A 17,396-nucleotide genomic window follows, 5' to 3' on the forward strand; every position below is an offset into this window, starting at 1 on the left:
AAGCAGATCTGATTCACTGCTTGAAATGTTTTTGTTTGGACTATATACAGCTGTAAGCTTATTTACAGGAAAGTCAAAGGTCTGATTTTTTGAAATGAAATCTGGGCCTTTGACTGACCAGCAGATATGAAATAATTATTGACAGGATGCCAACACTAAAAAAGCAAAAGTTGCCGGGCGTGGTGGTGCACGCTTGTAATCCCCACACTTGGGAGACTGAGACAGGAGGATCACACAGGTTCGAAGCCAGCCTCAGCTACTTAGTGAGGCTCTCAGCAACTTAGTGAGACCCTGTTTCCAAATAAAATATAAAATGGGTCTGGGAGTGTAGCCCAGAGGTAGAAAGCCTCTCAGTTCCACCCTACTACCACAAAAACATAAAATAAAATAAAATAAAATAAAAAAGCAAAAGTTGTAATCTGCCCGAGGTAAGGTGTATCCAAATGAGGCCTGTCCACCAAAATATCTGTAACTCTGGTTTCTGCAGTAACATTACTGCTAAAAAGACTTTGACTTCATCACTGTCAGGGTCTTTATATTCTCCCATTTGTGAAACTCCCTCACAGCAATGTAATTCAAGGGTTATCTTGGAGTAAACGCTGCAGCTCCAAGCTTCACTGGTGAGTATTCTTAGGGCAAACGAGAAATGGGTTAAAAAAGGGCGAGTGTTAAGCCTTCTGACCCTTTTACAAAACATCCTTAAGTACATGTGAAAGCTGTAAGTGAACTAAAATAACAATTTTTTTTTAAAAAAAAAGATGTGGTCATAAAAAAGAACACTTTTATATATAGTATTTTATTTTGCACTGCTGTAACAATTTCATTATAGACCAAGGGAGAAAAAGAAAAAAAGGATAAAACCACACTGAGTAAATTACTAAAGCTTTTCTACTTTTTAACAGGATTTTCCACCTGGTAGATTTATTGTCATATTCCCTTCAAAACAGACAAGATGCTTACCATATTGTAAAGATTATAGGTTGCCACTGAAAGAAAAATTTTACACAGTCACTGTACATCAAGGTTGAAAAACTGTCCTGCATGAAAAATATACTTGGAAATCATGTGAATAAAAGAAAAAGAAACCATTATTGTGTTTAAGGAAAGATTAAAGTCCTCATAATGTGCCATCTAGGTGTGGACACTCAGTCTTCTTGGAGTCACAATGATGCAGGGATTTCCTGCTTCTGCCCTTTCCACTCAGCCTACTGTGTGTTTACCCAACAGTATCCATTAAGGCAAACAAATCCTTTTCTTAAGAGGTCTTAAGGAAACGGTGGACAAATAGCAAACTTTTGGCATTAAAACAGGTTAACACATACACAGCCTTTAGTAATATACATTAAGCATAGTTTTCTTGGACTAGTGACAAGAAATGATGAACATGCTTGTTAACAATGTCAAAAAGTTTAAAATTCAGTGTCCAAGCAATTCCTAACAATGCTTCTGTAGCTTTAAGCTCTAAACAGTATAGAATTTATGCAAATGCATTAAAGAATTCAAGCTTGGCAAATTACACCCAAGCAAGTTATTAAACTATATATACAGAAAGTAAATGATAAATACAGAATTAAAAGTCCTTCTGTTTTTCCTTAGAGCTTTGAAAATTGACAAACTTTCTGAGGACAGTTCTATAATATTAAACATTAGGTAACCACAGGTGTTGGGAAACCTAACTACACAAACTGATTTAAAATACTCAAGATGACTTTGTAGTGTTTAATACAATTCAGTTTGTAGTTAAGGGCACAAGACAACATTCAACAAAAATAATCACATCAATTGACCTAGAAATCAAATGTGAAGATATGAATACAATCTCCAAAATCTGTCTTTTTAAGTGAACATTAACCATTTATTCAAAGTTATACAAGAATCTGAAGGATTAAAGTCTTCTGTGACATAAAGCCATTTTGAATAGTTTCATGTCTCAGCTGAGCAGGAGGAGAGAGGGTGAAAAGAATAGGTGAGTAGCCCCATTTGGGCGGCTAGACGGTAAAAACAGACTCAACAGCAGCCACCCCCGGCCTGCTGTCCTCCCTGATTGCCTGCGTGCGTTGCATTAGTAGCAGCATGCTGAGGGCCAATTTTAATGCCATTTGCCTGAAATGAAAGAGAACAGAATAATAAGTACAAGTGGACCCAACTAGCCTAGAGTTTAATTAGATTTTTAAAATGCTCACTTAATTCTTAATGATATAATTTTTTAAACAACTTTGAATAGGTGGATCTTGTAGCAACAATGAAAACAATACCGCTCAGGAGATATTCCTTCTTTCTAAAAACAACACTGCATAAATTTTTCTGAAAATAATTCTTTTATTATAATGCCGGTTTTCAAGGAATTTTTAAAATGGGGAAATTGTTTAAAACACTTATTGCAAGGAGTCTTTAAAGGATAAAAATACACAGAGGCCCTGCTACTCTAACATGAGGTAAAATCTTTTCTCTCGACAGCATTTCTGTTCCATGTTGAATCAGCTGTACAGGCTGAGGGCATATGAGTGTTCTGTGTCATCAATAATTTCTATGATCCCCAAAGACATGGCAGGTTGCCAAGAACCCACACACACAGAGTAGTTCTTTCATTCATCAAACTCACACTTATGTCTTAACCCTCACTCCCTCAAGTGGATTTTACCTAAAAATACAACACTCTGAGAAAAGTAATACAGTAGCTTCAGAAATTAAGCTCTTAAGGAAACTTTACGTCACAGTAAATCTCAGATTTATAGTGCTTGGCAGTTGTTCTGCAACAGTAGTAGCCTTGGGGTTTCTGGCACTAGCTCAGTATTGACAGCAGCTGATGTGGTTTCTTCTCGCTCTTTTGACTCCTCTTTAATGAAAAGCATGCCCTATGGCTCATTGGTTCTGCCCCCTCTGGGCTGGTAGCAACTTCTTGAGGAATTGAGGAGTCAGACTTGGCATTAGGCCAAATAAACAGCACGGCCGGTTGGCTCCTGACAGCACATTGCAATCAAAGCTGCACAAGGCACAGTAAAGCAGTCAGCTACTATATGAAATCAGACAGTAACAATGAATGTGCTCTTTTAAACAGAGGCCCAATTACTGTTCAATTTATAGGGCATTAGCCTCTGAATGGTGTCATCTTTAAATTAATTCAAGAAGTACTACCATAAACTAAATAAGTACTAAGTACTACCATAAACTACCACAAATAAAAAGGAGTGAAAAAAGATCAAGTACTTTTTGGAAACCTTTGGCAAACTGCTATGTGTACAGGCCAAGCAACATGTACAAAATAGTTTCCCAGGAGGTTTTTCTAAAGCAGCTAGGGGAGGAATCAGGGCTTTTTTTCTCGGAAGCCTGAAGTCTTAATACACACTGGCAAAAATATTTATGTAAAAGTAAGTAATAGAGCCGGGCGTGGTGGCGCACGCTTGTAATCCCAGCATTCAGGAGGCTGAGACCTGAATATTGTGGTTCGCGGACAGTCTCAGCTACTTAGTGAGACCTGGTTTCAAAATAAAGAATAAAAAATAGGGCAGGGGGTGTAGCTTAGAGGTCGAATGCCCCTGGGTTCCACCACCAGACACGCAAAAAAAAAAAAAAAAAAAAAAAAAAGTAATAGGCTCTATTCACAGAAACTTCTTTGAGATAAGTAAGAATACACGCAGAATAGGGAGTTAGGTCAAAATTATGGCTAATAAATATTAATCACGTTTCAGAAGCTTTACATTTCATTGAGTATGGTGGTTCATGCCTGTAATCCCACTACATGGGAGGCTGAGACAGGAGGATCAAAGGCTCAAGAACAACCTCTGCAAATTAGTGAAGCTCTCAGAAACTTAGTGAGACCTTGTTTCAAAACAAAAAATAAAAAAGGATTGGGGATGTAGCTTAGAGATAGATATGCCCCTGGGTTTATCTCTAGTACCCCACCCCCCAAAAAATCTTTACACTTTTATCTTAACCACACTGACCAAAACAGGTTCAAAATAACATTACAAAGAACCCACTGAAAATCCTAAATTCTATCTATTTAGTCTTCAGAAAACATACTCTGCTATATGGGGAATAATTTCTAAATTGGGAATTTCTTTCATAACAGAAAACAGAGAGAGCACCTTGCATTAGTAACAAAGTACACACACACTTTTCTTTCTTTTTCTTTTTCTTTTTTTTTTTTTGTGGTACCGAGAGTAGAACCCTGGGGCCTTTTCTACCTCCAGGCTATACTCCCAGACCTATTTTATACTTTATTTGGAAACAGGGTCTCACTAAGTTGTTGACAGCCTCATTCAGTGACTGAGGCTGGATTTGAACCTGTGCAATTCTCCTGTCTCAGCCTCCCAAGTGCTGGGATTGCAAGCGTGTGCCATCATGCCCGGCTCACACTTTTATTTTTATTTTATTCTACCTCTGAACTACATTCCCTGTCCTATTTTTATTTTTTGGTGGTACTGGGGGTGGAACCCAGGGGCTTTCTACCTTGGGCTATACTCCCAGACCTATTTTATATTTTATTTGGAAACAGGGTCTCACTAAGTTGCTGCGAGCCTCACTAAGTAGCTGAGGCTGGCTTTGAACCTATGTGATCCTGTCTCAGTCTCCTAAGTGAGGGGATTACAAGCATGCGCCACCACGCCCAGCTCTATTTTTATTTTTAAACAGGGTCTTATTACGTTGATGAGTCTCACTTACTTGTGAGGCTGTTCTTGAACTTGGAATCCTTCTGCCTCAGCCTCCAAAGTATTGGGATTACAGGCATGGGCCACCCGTGTCTAGCTACAGTACATGAATTTATATACCAGAATACTATTTCCCAAAGCAGATGGCACCATACAGACATGTGAATAAAAGTGGATTTTTCTTTGCTCTCTGGGGATTTATATTATTTTGCATTGCCTGCTAATAATGGAATAGAACCACTTACATTTATGTAGGTAAAGTGGTTCTTTACTAGAACATAAAGATACACTATATACACCATGTTTTTAGTCAGAAAACTGCTAATGTTTTAGCTGATTATCAGTGATCCATTTAGGGATTAAAAAAAAATATGAAACTGGGGCATGGTGGTGTACACTTGTAATCCCAGTACCCGGGAGGCTGAAATGGGAAGATCGAGGTTTGCAGCCAGCCTCAGCTACTTAATGAGGCCTCCACAGTTCAGTGAGACCGTTTCAAAATAAAGAATAAAAAAAACAGGGCTTGGGATGTAGCTCAGAGGTAGAATGCCCCTAAGTTCCATCCCCAGTGCCCCCCCACATTAATATAAAAAAAAATCATGAATGTAAATAGTAAAATCAATTCTAAATGAATACTAGTCAATACTATTTATATGACTATACCTCGTTATTAATGTCAAAGACGCCTTCCTGGATTTTTTCATAAATTTCTTTCGCTGTATTAATAAATGCCTGAAATATAAAGTAGAAAAATTAGTTCATATTATTCATGTAAGAATTCATGTAAGAATTCATATTATTCCATATTATTTCATATTTCACAACAGTGAAAAAATTATGTAAAAGCTCCAGAGATTATTTTAACATTTGGCATATACTATACTGATATATTATACCCTATTGATAGAACAAAGGACAAAAATCACAGGATCATCTCAATAGAAGTAGAAAAAGCATTTGACAAAATCCAACAACCTTTTATGATAACAGTACTCTACCAACTAGGCATAGAAGGAACTTCTTCAACCTGATAAGCATCATTTATGAAAAACAACACCTAAGATCATACAGAAGACTGAAAGTCTTTCCCCCTAAGATCAAAAGCAAAGCAAGGAGGCCTGCCTGTGAATTTTCAGTAGCAGCATTATTCACAAAAGCCAAAATGTAGAAACAACAAATATATTCATCCATCAATGAATGAAAAAAAAATGTGTACTACTGCTATAAAGAAACATTATTCAGCCATAAAGGGGATGGAGTGCTGATTCATGCTACAATATGGATGAACCTTAAGAACATGCTACATGGCAAGTGGCAGATTCAAAGCCCACACACAGTACAATGACATTTATATGAAATGTTCAGAACAGGCAAATCCAGAGACAGAAAGTAGATTACCGGTTAACCAGGGACTAGGAGGAGGGGAAGCAGGGATTGACTAGTGAGTATGGGGTTTCTTTTTGGGGCAATGAAAATGTTCTGGAATTAGACTGTGGTTATGGCAGCACAATTTTGGGATTTAACTAAAGCCCACAATTTATAAATGTGAATTTTTTTTTTTTTTTTTTTTTTTTTTTTTTTTTTTTTAGTACTGGGGCTGGAACTCAGGGGCATTCTACCTCTGAGCTACACCTCCAGCCCTATTTTTTTTATTCTATATTTTGAAACAAGGTCTCACTAAGTTGGAGAAGGCCTCATGAAGTAGCTGAGGCTGTCTGAAAACCATGATCCTCCTGTCTCAGCCTCCCAAATGCTGGGATTACAAGCATGCACCACCACTCCCGGCTTATAAATGTGAATTTTATGGTGCATGAATTATATCTCAAAGAAAAAAATCATGGCCATAGGAGGCATGGAGAGTTAAAAAATGTGAAAACAGCACATGTAAGAAAAACACAAGTCAACTAGGTAACCTGCATAACCCTCCATGTTGAAACCAGCTTACTCTGGAAGACACTGTTCCACACAGGCCCTTGTGGCCATATATAATATATAATTTGGGAGGAAAAGAACCAGGATGTTTATAATAAAGACATATAAGGCAGCTGAAATCTTATGCCCTGTTCAATAAATTTCTACTCTTTTCTCATATAGTGTTCTACTAAATTGACAGAAAATTAGCTTTGGAATACTGTAGACCAAATTAAGCCCCCAAACCCAAATTTATCCTCAAACATTCTATATTTATGCAAAATAAGGAATTTTAAATATCACCAATGCTATAGAAGATGTACACAGTCTCTGATAAGGTTCTAAACTCAGATTTATGAAAGAACAGATGATAATATTAATCAATATTATAAACAAGGTGCTCTTTAATTAGTATTCTATGAAAATCCATAAAAGACATTCTCCTGTGCCACTGATACGGACCTAATTCAAATTTTAAAAAGTAAACAGGGTTCATGGAGAGGCACAAATCATACCTTTCATCCTTTCTATACTGGTAATATTTGACTGCTGAACTTGCCATCAGAGCTTTTGTTTTCTAATTAACAGGACTGATATGTTTTCACCTTTAAAGGCCTTACAGCTCCCCAGAGTAATCAATCTACTGCAGCTCAATTACTGCACCAAGCACACACCAGTCAGTGAAGGAGACTTGAATGACTGCGGCAGGAGCAGAGATATGAATATGCATAAACTCTACTTGGCTGATCGAATCATCACAGAGGGTCATGAGAATTTGCAGCAAAATAATGAGAAGAATTAATCACTGCAGATTCACGAGGCACTTAGGATGTGAGTATGCCTTTCATGTGTGTGCTGGAGTTAAAGTGAAGGAGAAATTGGCCTCCAGCCAACTATGAATTGATTCACATTTTTCAAAATTGAAGTTCTCCCTATAAATGAGGAAATTTTTAACTTTATTTCCAATAACATTTCAATTACTGTGCTGGCCTTAGAAACCAGGCTGACTAAATACTGAGGTCAACAGAAATATAAATTTACAGGGTGAGGTTCCTCATGGAGATAACCACTTGTGCACATTTCACTTGAATACTAGGCAGAACTACAAGGTTCCATAAATGAGTTTTAACTTCAAATAAACAAGCAGTTTTATGTTAAAAAAGTCTATGAAATATGCCAATTTATGTAAGTAAATTGTCTTTTTGCCACTCTGTTGATAAATCACTTTAAAAACTGGCTTAAAAAAGCTGGGTGTGGTGATGCATGCTTGTAATCCCAGTGCTTGGGAGGCTGAGACAGGAGGATCGCACAAGTTCAGAGCCAGCCTCAGCTACTTAGTGAGGCTTTCAGCAATTTAGTGAGAGACCCTGTTTCCAAATAAAATATATATTAACAAATAGGTCTGAGAGTGTAGCCCAGAGGTGGAAAGCCCCTGGATTTCATTGCCAGTACCGCAAAACAAACAAACAAACAAACAAACAAACAAACAAACAAACAACTGGCTTAAGCCGGGTGTGGTGGTACACATTTATAATCCCAGCACTTGAGAGGCCCACTACAGCAGAACTGCAGGTTTTGGTCAGTTTCAGCTACTTAGTGAGGGCTTAGGCAATTTAGTGAGACCCTGTTTCAAAATAAAAGAGTAAAATGGGACTGGAGGTGTAGCTCAAAGTTAGAATGCCCCTGGGTTTCATCCCCAGTACTACAAAAAAGCTCCCCTAAAACCAAAGCAAAACAAAAGAACCTTGTTTAAGAGCTGGGAGTGGTGGTGCACGCTTGTAATCCCAGTACTTGAGAGGCTGAGACAGGAGGAGCGCAGGTTCTAGGACAGTCTCAGCAACTGATGAGACCCTGTTTCAAAATTAAAGAATAAAATAGGGCTTAGGACATAGTTTACAGGTAGAATGCCTCTTGGTTCAATCCTGAGTACCACACAAACAAAAAACAAAACAAAAATCTGGCTTATGCCATATAAAATTTCCCAAGTTACTAATGATTTTATTTCCTAATAAGTACTTAATAATATTTTATTAAGCACATTCATTCATTCATTCATTCATTCATTTTGCGGTATTGGGGATAGAATCCAGGGGCATTCTACCTCTGAGCTAAACCCACAGGCCTATTTTTTAGTTTTTATTTTGAAATAGGGTCTCACTGAGTTGCAAAGGGCCTTACTAAGTAGTAGCTAAGGCTGTCCACAAACCACAATTCTCCTGTTTCAGCCTCCCACACGCTAGGATTACAAGCATGCACCACCACACCTGGCTACTAAGCATTTTATTTATTATTATTTTTTATTTTTTGGTGGTACTGGGGTTCCTGGAAACCCTTCTACCTCCGGGCTACACTCCCAGACTTATTTTATATTTTTTATTTGGAAACAGGGTCTCTTAAGCCAGTGAGGCTGGCTTCGAACCTGCGCGATCCTGTCTCCGCCTCCCAAGCATGGGAGATTACAAGCGTACACCACCACGCCTGGTTTACTAAGCACTTTTAAATCTTAGTTGTACCACAAGGACTCTAAGGTGTATTTTATATATGAAAGACTAGGTTCTTTAATTTTTTTTTTATATTGGGGATGAAACCTAGGGGCATTCTTCCTCCAAGCTACAGTCAGCCCTATTTTTTCTTTATTTGGAAACAGGGTCTCACTGAGTTGCAGAGGGCCTCACTACATAGCTGAAGCTGTCCTAGAACTGCAATCCTCTTGTCTCAGCGTCCCAAATGCTGGGATTACAAGCATGCACCACCATGCCCAGCTTAAGACTAGGTTCTTCAAATTGCAATATAACAAATGGTTATATATTTCATTATAATTTCTGTCATCTCGATATTGAATAGTCTTTGATAATGCTACATTTACTGCCATACAATTCTCTACTTACACTTTAAAGACACTAGTATATTTTCTATCCTTCTAAGTATATTATAGCTAGGCATGGTGGTACATGCTTGTAATCCCAGTATTTAGGAGGCTGAGACAGAAGCATCACAGGCTCAAGAACAACTTCAGCAAGTAGTGAGACTCTCATCAACCCATTGAGACCTTGTTTCAAAATAAAAATAAAATAGGCCTGGAGGTATAGCTTGAAGGTAAAATTTTCAATGATGACTGAAAATGAGTTAAATACATACATACATACATACATACACCATAAGTGGATTGTTGCAGTTGTTGTTTTTGGTACTGGAGATTAACTAAACCCAGGAACATTCTGAGTTATATCCCCAGCCCTTTCTTAAAAAGTTTTTATCTTTTACTTTTTTTTTGTTTTTAGTACTAGGGAATGAATCCAGGGGGCATTCTACCTCTGAGCTATACCTACAGCCCTATTTTATTCTCTATTTTGAAATAGGGTCTCACTAAGTTGCAGAGGGCCTAAATTGTGCTGGCTTTGAACCTGTGATCCTCCTGTCTCAACCTCCCAAGAACTGGGACTACAGGCATGTGCCACTATGCCTGGCTATCTTTTACTTTGAAACAGGGGTTTGCTAAGTAATTGAGGCTGCCCTCAAACCTGTGATCCTCCTGTTTCAGCCTTCTAAGTACTGGGAGGCATGCACCACCACACTTGGCCAAATGGATTGTTTTGTATACTTCACGAAAAAAAAGTAAACATCTAATGTATCTTACTAAGTGATTACTGGTCAATTTTAAAGAGTCCCTACAGTGTGCATGCAGCTCAACATGACAAATGTAGACATTAGTGTATCTGGGTTTTTTTTGGTGTGTGTATGTTTGGTTCTGGGAATTTGAACCTAGGGGTTCTCTACCTCTCAGTTTTCTACGTCCGAGCTATACCCCTAGCCCTATTTTTTCTTTTTCTTTTGAAAGAGGGCCTTACTAGGTTGATGAGTCTCACTACTTGCTGAGGCTGTCCTCAAACCTGTGATCTTCCTGTCTTAGCTTTCCAAGTACTAGGATTACAGTAGCATTTGCCACTATATTTAAGTATTATTTGGTAAATATTTCATGGCAGTACTAACATTCTTCACAGAACGAGTTTAATTTGAATGGCTGAGTTATTCTCTTAAAATACTTTACTTGAGCCAGGTGTGGTGGCACACCTTGTAATCCCAGCATTTGGGAGGCTGAAACAGGAGGAATGCCTCTGGGTTCCATCCCCAGTACCACAAAAACAAAACAAACAAAACACTTTACTTGTAGCCAGGTGTGCTTGTAATCCCAGTACTAGGAAGGCTGAGACAGGAGGATTGCAGGTTCATGGCCAGCCTCAGATACTTAGTGAGATCCTATTTCAAAATAAAAATTTGGGCTGGGGTAGTAGCTCAGAGGTAGAGTGCCCCCTGGGTTCAACCCCCAGATCCATTAAAAAAAAAAAAAAAAAAAAAAAAAAGGCTGTAGAATGCTCCTGGGTTCCATCCCTAGTAACACACACACACACACACACCCCACACAACAAAAACAACTTTATTTGTAGATATTAAACATGTTTTTGTATCTCTAGTATAATGCCTAAAATAAAGTTAATACTTAAAAGACCATTATTAAACTCAATTACCCTTAGCAAGGAAATATGTAAAGGGACCACTGAGTTTACAGAAAATGACAATTTCTTTTTGTTTATGTACACATTTCTTTGGGTAGAGATTCTCTTAAGACTTTACTAAGGGGCAAAACTAATAGATTGGCAAATTTGCTAAGAAACTGCAGCCCACTGATGTGGTGATCCTCTTGCTTCCCCTGCAGTGAGCACTAACCAGCACTGGAAGCCTGCTTCTGTCTTGGCTTTACCTCCAGCTCTCCCCTTCACCACACTTTGATTAATTGCCACCTTCAGTGTTCTACCCTCATTGTCTTCATTAGCCATTAATTCTCTTGCTTTTTACTTCAGACACTAATCATTCAACCCTTGGCAGCAGTTATCTGAATGGTATTGATAATACCTCAACTCAAGGCAAATTTTCAGGGACTTCTAAAGCACAAACTAAAATATATAATCATAAAATACTATAAATGTGCTATAATTCAAATACACATTCAGTTAGTACACATGTTGATGTGTTTTAGGTCTCACTGACATTCATTCAAGTCATTACCCCATATTATTAGATCATTACCCAATATTCAGAACGACTTAGGGACCACGGGAGATACAAGAAAGAGGAGGACATGGTTCCTACTGTTGTTGAACTAAAGCTAATTAGTTGGGAGAATGAAAGCACGAGGGCTCAAATCTCAGTTCGAGACAGAGGACAAAGAAACTTCCTGCATTAATGGAGAGAAGGAGAACAAGGCAGGGCTGAGGAGTTCTTCCTGCATACCACATACAATGTGCCAAGAGGGCCGTCAGTACTGACTAGAGAAAACAGGGGTAAGAAGACACTTAGAAAACTTAATAAAAATAAGATATTCTTTTTATGAAAGTAAATTCTGTATTCAATAGTGCTAATTTCCTTATGCAACATGCTGCCACCTGGTGGCAAGATAAAAATCACTGTATCTATTAGGCCGACTTAAAAATCACAATGCAAATGTTTTATTTTTTTACTTATTTTTTTGGCACTAGTAATTGAGCCTCAGGGGAATTCTACTTCTGAGCTACACCCCTAGCCCTAGTTGATTTTTAGTTTGAAACAGGGTCTCACTAGATGATGCTGTAGTTTTATTGAAATAACCTGAATGCAAACACACCAAGTGATTTTCACTGTGATTTATAACTACAAAGCACCAAATAAAAACGAAGCAAAATGTAAATATCTTGAATACATGTTAGAGAGCAAGGTTTCTTACAAAATCAGTTAACTTTTAGTTTTTGAGTTAAGAAACATAAGGTAACTACCATGCTGTTTAATTTTCTTCTCAATTGCTGAAATGAATTGCAGGTGTTCATTTGACTAAACTAATAATATTCAACACTTTCTAATGTATTTGTTAGGGGTTAGTCACTAAACTAAGTGCTTTTTATTTTATTTCATAAAAGAAGTTAAAATTAAACCCAGTGTGGTGCATGTTTGTAATCCCAGCATTTGGGAGGCTGAGACAGAAGTATTGCGGTTTAAGGACAGCCTCAGTTACTTAGTGAGGCCCTTTGCAACTCAGTGAGACCCTGTTTCAAAGTAAAAAATAGGCATGGTGTGGTGGTGCATGCTTGTAATCCCAGCATTTGGAAGGTGAAGACTGAAGGATCTGTTTTGAGGATAGCCTCAGCTACTTAGTGAGGCCCTTCACAATTCAGTGAGACCCTGATTCATGAAATAAAAAAGACTAAAGAAAAAAAAGCTGATCATAGTTCGTGGACAGCCTCAGCTACTGGGATTATAAGAGTGCCACCACACCCAGCCAATAAACAACTTTTTTATACAGTAAAAATTTTAAGGTTTTCTAGGTTTAAAATAAAGATTAATAAGATGAACATAAATGCCATCAAATAGACATGATTAGCTGCCTAGACCAGCATTCCTTCTGCTTTTCCTGAATATCTACAAAGCCCTGATTTTCCATGAGTACATTATCTTCCCTTCTCTAGTATTGAGAGACTACACCGACCAGCCCACCTTGTAGCTAAGTTCAGGCAAAGAACCATGTTCTGGCCAACAAGCACTGTGGAGTACTTCTGGAAGGCTCTTAAAATGGTTAATCAAGTTGGGTGTGGTGGCACACACTTGTAATCCCAGCATTTGGGAGGCTGAGACAGGAGGATTGCAGTTTGTGGACAGCCTTAGATACTTAGTGAAGCCCTTTACAACTCAGACCCTGTTTCAAAATAAAAGATTAAAAAATAGGGCAGATATAGCTAGGAGGTCGAATATCCCTGGGTTCTATCCCCAGACCCACACACAAAAAGGGCTGGGGGAATAGCTTGAAGGTAGAATGCTCCTGGGTTCAATCCCCAGTGCTGCAAAAAAAAAAAAAAAAAAAAAAAAAATTAAAATTATGTATGTAGATACTGAAAATGAACTTAAATTTTCTTTAAAGAAAACTATGGCTGAAGAATGAAGTTATGACTATAAGACTAACAAAATGATTACGGTTCTAATGAAGTTATGACTATAGAACTAGCAAAATGGTTATGGTTCTAGACCTAGGTTCTCAGGATTAAAATCTTGCTAGCTATGCTGCTTGGGACTTTCTACTTAACCTCTCTATAAAATGAGGACCGTTAATGGTGCTCCTTCACAGGATTGCTGGGTTAGTGTAAGGCACTGAAAATAGTGCTTGACATGCAGTAACTACTCTCTGTGTGTTGGCTTTTATCATGAACGTTTGGGTGCTATAACATATAGGGAGCGCTAGGAGAAGGGAGTGCAGGTGCCAATGTGAATGTGCCCTGAAACACTGCAGAGTAAAGGAAAGAAAGTGATCAATGCTCTTTGGTAAATTAAATATCCTGATTAAATAACGCTAACATCAAGGAAGTAAATTAGCAACACAACATGTGTAGAGTGAACTCTATGATAGATTGAGGCAAAGCTTAAATATTATGCAAAGAGGGAAAACTCCTGTGAAAAGATCACTAAGGAGAACTTGGTATTAGGGAGCTTAAATAAGTAAGAAACTGCTTCAGATTCTGTGACCTTAAAATGTTCTGATTCCATTTGATTTAGCTTCAGTGGAAGACTTATAGAGCATCAATTAATGGCTTTCAAGTCGTATTTCAAGGTGATTCTACTGGGTCTTTCTTTTGGAGATGAGGTAGAGTAGGGATAGCCCAGTGGAGGGTGAAACTCTTCCTCGTTCCCCCACTCCAAGGTAGAGCTGTTCTGCCTTTACTTCTTTCATGCAGTTTCCTTGTGTTTCGTGGAAAGAAGGCCACTGCTAAACCTGGTCATCTACAAGAATTCTCTCATGTAACAAATAAAACTGAGCTGCAAGAAGAGAAGTGATTTGCTTGAGACCACACATGAGTATGGCAGAAGCAGGATTTCCTTTACTAGGATTACTTATCTTCAGTATAAGACTAAGGTGTAGTTAAATTGCACATATTTTCCATATACTTCAAAAACTTTATAGCTAGAAATTATTTTTGATTTCTAGGATTATCCTTGGAAGTAAATGAAATTTGTTTTCATGTTCTGTCTCCTTCCTTCTTATCCTTTATAAAAATTAACATCACCAGTGATTACTTAAGAGGGAAAGAAGGTAGCCTAAACAAATCCAGATCAATTTTAACAGGGGGTGTAGCTCAGTGGTAGAATGCATGCTTAGCATGTGTGAGATTCTGGATTCAATTTCACAGCACCCTGCACTCCTACAAATGAATAAATAAATAAATAAAAATAATAAAACAGCAGAGGAATTAAAGGGGGGGGGAAACTGGAACTATAAGATTAAAGTTTGGAATTAAGCTGGGCATGGTGGCACACGCTTGTAATCCCAGTACTTGGAAGGCCAAGATGTGAGGCCTGCAGTTCCTGGCCACCTTCAGCTACTTAGTGAGGCCCTCTGCAACTTAGTGAGACACTGGTTCAAAATAAAGAATAGAGCCGGAGAGCTGTGGTGGCACAAATTTGTAATCCCAGAATTTGGGAGGCTGAGACGGGAGGATAGCGGTTCATGATTCTCAATTACTTAGAGAGGACCTTTGCAATTCAGTGAGACCCTGCTTCAAAATAAAGAATAAAAAATAGGGCTGGGGGTGTAGCTTGGAGGTAGAATGCTCCTGGGTTCCATCCCAGTACTGGAGAAAAAAAAAGGGTGGGGGGTGGTGTTCCAGATTATAGTATTTAAGAATCCCTTGTTCTACTTTGTCAGTGGTAACATGAAGATATATTTAATTCCTTAGTAATCTAGTTCTTTTATTCAAAAACATTTATTAAATATGTGATCTGTAGCAGGCATTGGGAATATTTAGGTAAATATGAATATTATATGCCTCAAGGGTGAGCAGGTAGAACATATAGCTGCAAATCTAAAATTGGAACACAGCTTGAAGACCTCCAGTTGATTACAGGCATAGAGCATCACTATTTCTTTTCTTTTTCTTTCTTTCTTTTTTTTGGATCTGGGATAGAACCCAGAGCATTCGACCTCTGAGCTACACCCCCTGCCCTATTTTGTGTTATTTTGAAACAGGGTCTAAGTTGCAGAGGGCCTCACTAAGTAGCTGAGGCTGTCCACGAACTGTGATCCTCTAGTCTCAGCCTCTCAAATGCTGTGATTACAAGCGTGCGCCACCACGCCCAGCTCAGGCATCACTCTTTCCATGAAAGAAAGACCCATGAGTGAAGACCTGTAGGATAAGCAAGTTCCTACTCATTTATTAGAAAAACTGGAGAGAGGAACAATTGAGAGTTTATGCTCAGTTCTGTTGGAAGCTAGGGGCATGCAAGCATGTGAGCTGACTAGAAGTGGCCCTATTCAAACCAAGGAACTCTGAAAGGTAACAAGCAGGTGAGGAATAGACTTGAAGGACAGTTTGGAGGATAAATAATAAGAATAATGATAATAATAATAACAATTATTATTACTTGTAGTATTTGGGATTGAGTCCAGAGGTACTCTACTTCCGAGATACACACCCAGTCCTATTTTATTTTGAAACAGGGTCTAAGTTGCAGATGGTCTCATTATTTGCTGAGGTTGTTTTCCAACCTGTGATCTTTCCGTCTCAGCCTCCCAAATACTAGGATTATAGGCATGAACCATACCTGGCTTGGAGGATTAATTATAAGGGGGGCAAGGCTGGCAACACAAAGAGCAGCAAGAAGTCTAGAACAGAAATCCAGTAAGAAGCAAAGGCTTGATGAATTAAGATGGTGGCAAAAAGAATGAAAAGCAAAGATCAAATTTAATATCCATTTTAAAGAAACTAATAGCACCTGGTGAATGATATGTTAAAAATGGTAAAGTGTTGCTGGGCATAGTGACACATACTTAAAATCCCAGTAACTTGGGAAACTGAGACAGGAGAAGCACAGCCTCAGCTACTTAGTGAGACCCTCTGAAACTTAGTAAGACACTGTTTCAAAATGAATATAGCCTGACATGGTGGTGCATGCTTGTGATCCCCCCGCTTGGGAGGATGAGACAGAAGAATCACACAGGTTTGAAGCCAGCCTCAGCTACTTAGTGAGGCTCTCAGCAACTTAGTGAGACCCTGTATCCAAATAAAATATAAAATAGGTCTGGGAGTATAGCCCAAAGGTAGAAAAGCCCCTGGATTCCACCCCCAGTACCACCAAAAGAGCAAACCAAACCAAAACAACAACAACAACAAAAAACAAAACAAAACCAAAACCAGGGTTGGAGGTGTAGCTCAGAGGTAGAGTGCCCCTAGATTCCACACCCAGTATCGCCTGCGCGCGTGCGCGCGCGCGCGCGCGCGCGCACACACACACACACATAAGGTGCTTATGACTCCACTTTTGGTTCCAGTGACTGAGATAAAGGGTATATCATGAATTGAGATAAATTAAAAATAAAATAAATTCTTGCAGGAAGAAATGAGATATTTTCGATGAAATCCTAATGCTTATGGTATCTAAATGGGCAAGTCTTGGTAGCTGGCAATCTTTTAAATTGCATGTTTATATGTTACCATACACTATAGGTATGGATAAGATGGCATGCACATATAGCTATCCTGGTTTAGAAATAGAAAATGAGAGCTGGGTGTGGTGGTGCATGCCTGTAATCCCAATACTTGGGAAGCTGAGACAGGAGGATCGCAGGTTTGCAGCCAGCCTCGGCAAGTAGTGAAACTATCAACCTAGCAAGACCCTGTTTCCAAATAAAAATAAAACAGGGCTGGGGATGTAGCACAGAGGTAGAATACCACTGAGTTCAATTGCCATTGTCACCAAAAATAAAAAGCATAAGAAATGGACATACCTTTCAAGACTTAAGAGTCTGGATTGAATTGAATT

General features: G+C 38.5%; 1 protein-coding gene across 2 annotated transcripts in view; it reads right to left on the reverse strand.

Moving 5' to 3' along the window:
- Positions 1-2,007: 2,007 nt before the first annotated feature.
- Positions 2,008-17,396, reverse strand: part of RAB2A (RAB2A, member RAS oncogene family) — a gene marked incomplete at both ends in the record, with an annotated part of 95,471 nt that continues 80,082 nt past the window's right edge. For both annotated transcript variants that reach the window (XM_080694658.1, XM_080694657.1), the window contains 2 exons: positions 2,008-2,103; positions 5,316-5,384. In XM_080694658.1, the coding sequence (XP_080550784.1) occupies positions 2,008-2,103; positions 5,316-5,384 (165 nt within the window). The remainder of the gene's footprint in view (positions 2,104-5,315; positions 5,385-17,396) is intronic.

This window comes from Muscardinus avellanarius, assembly GCF_963383645.1.
Source record: "Muscardinus avellanarius genome assembly, chromosome: 4".
Lineage (NCBI taxonomy): Eukaryota > Metazoa > Chordata > Mammalia > Rodentia > Gliridae > Muscardinus > Muscardinus avellanarius.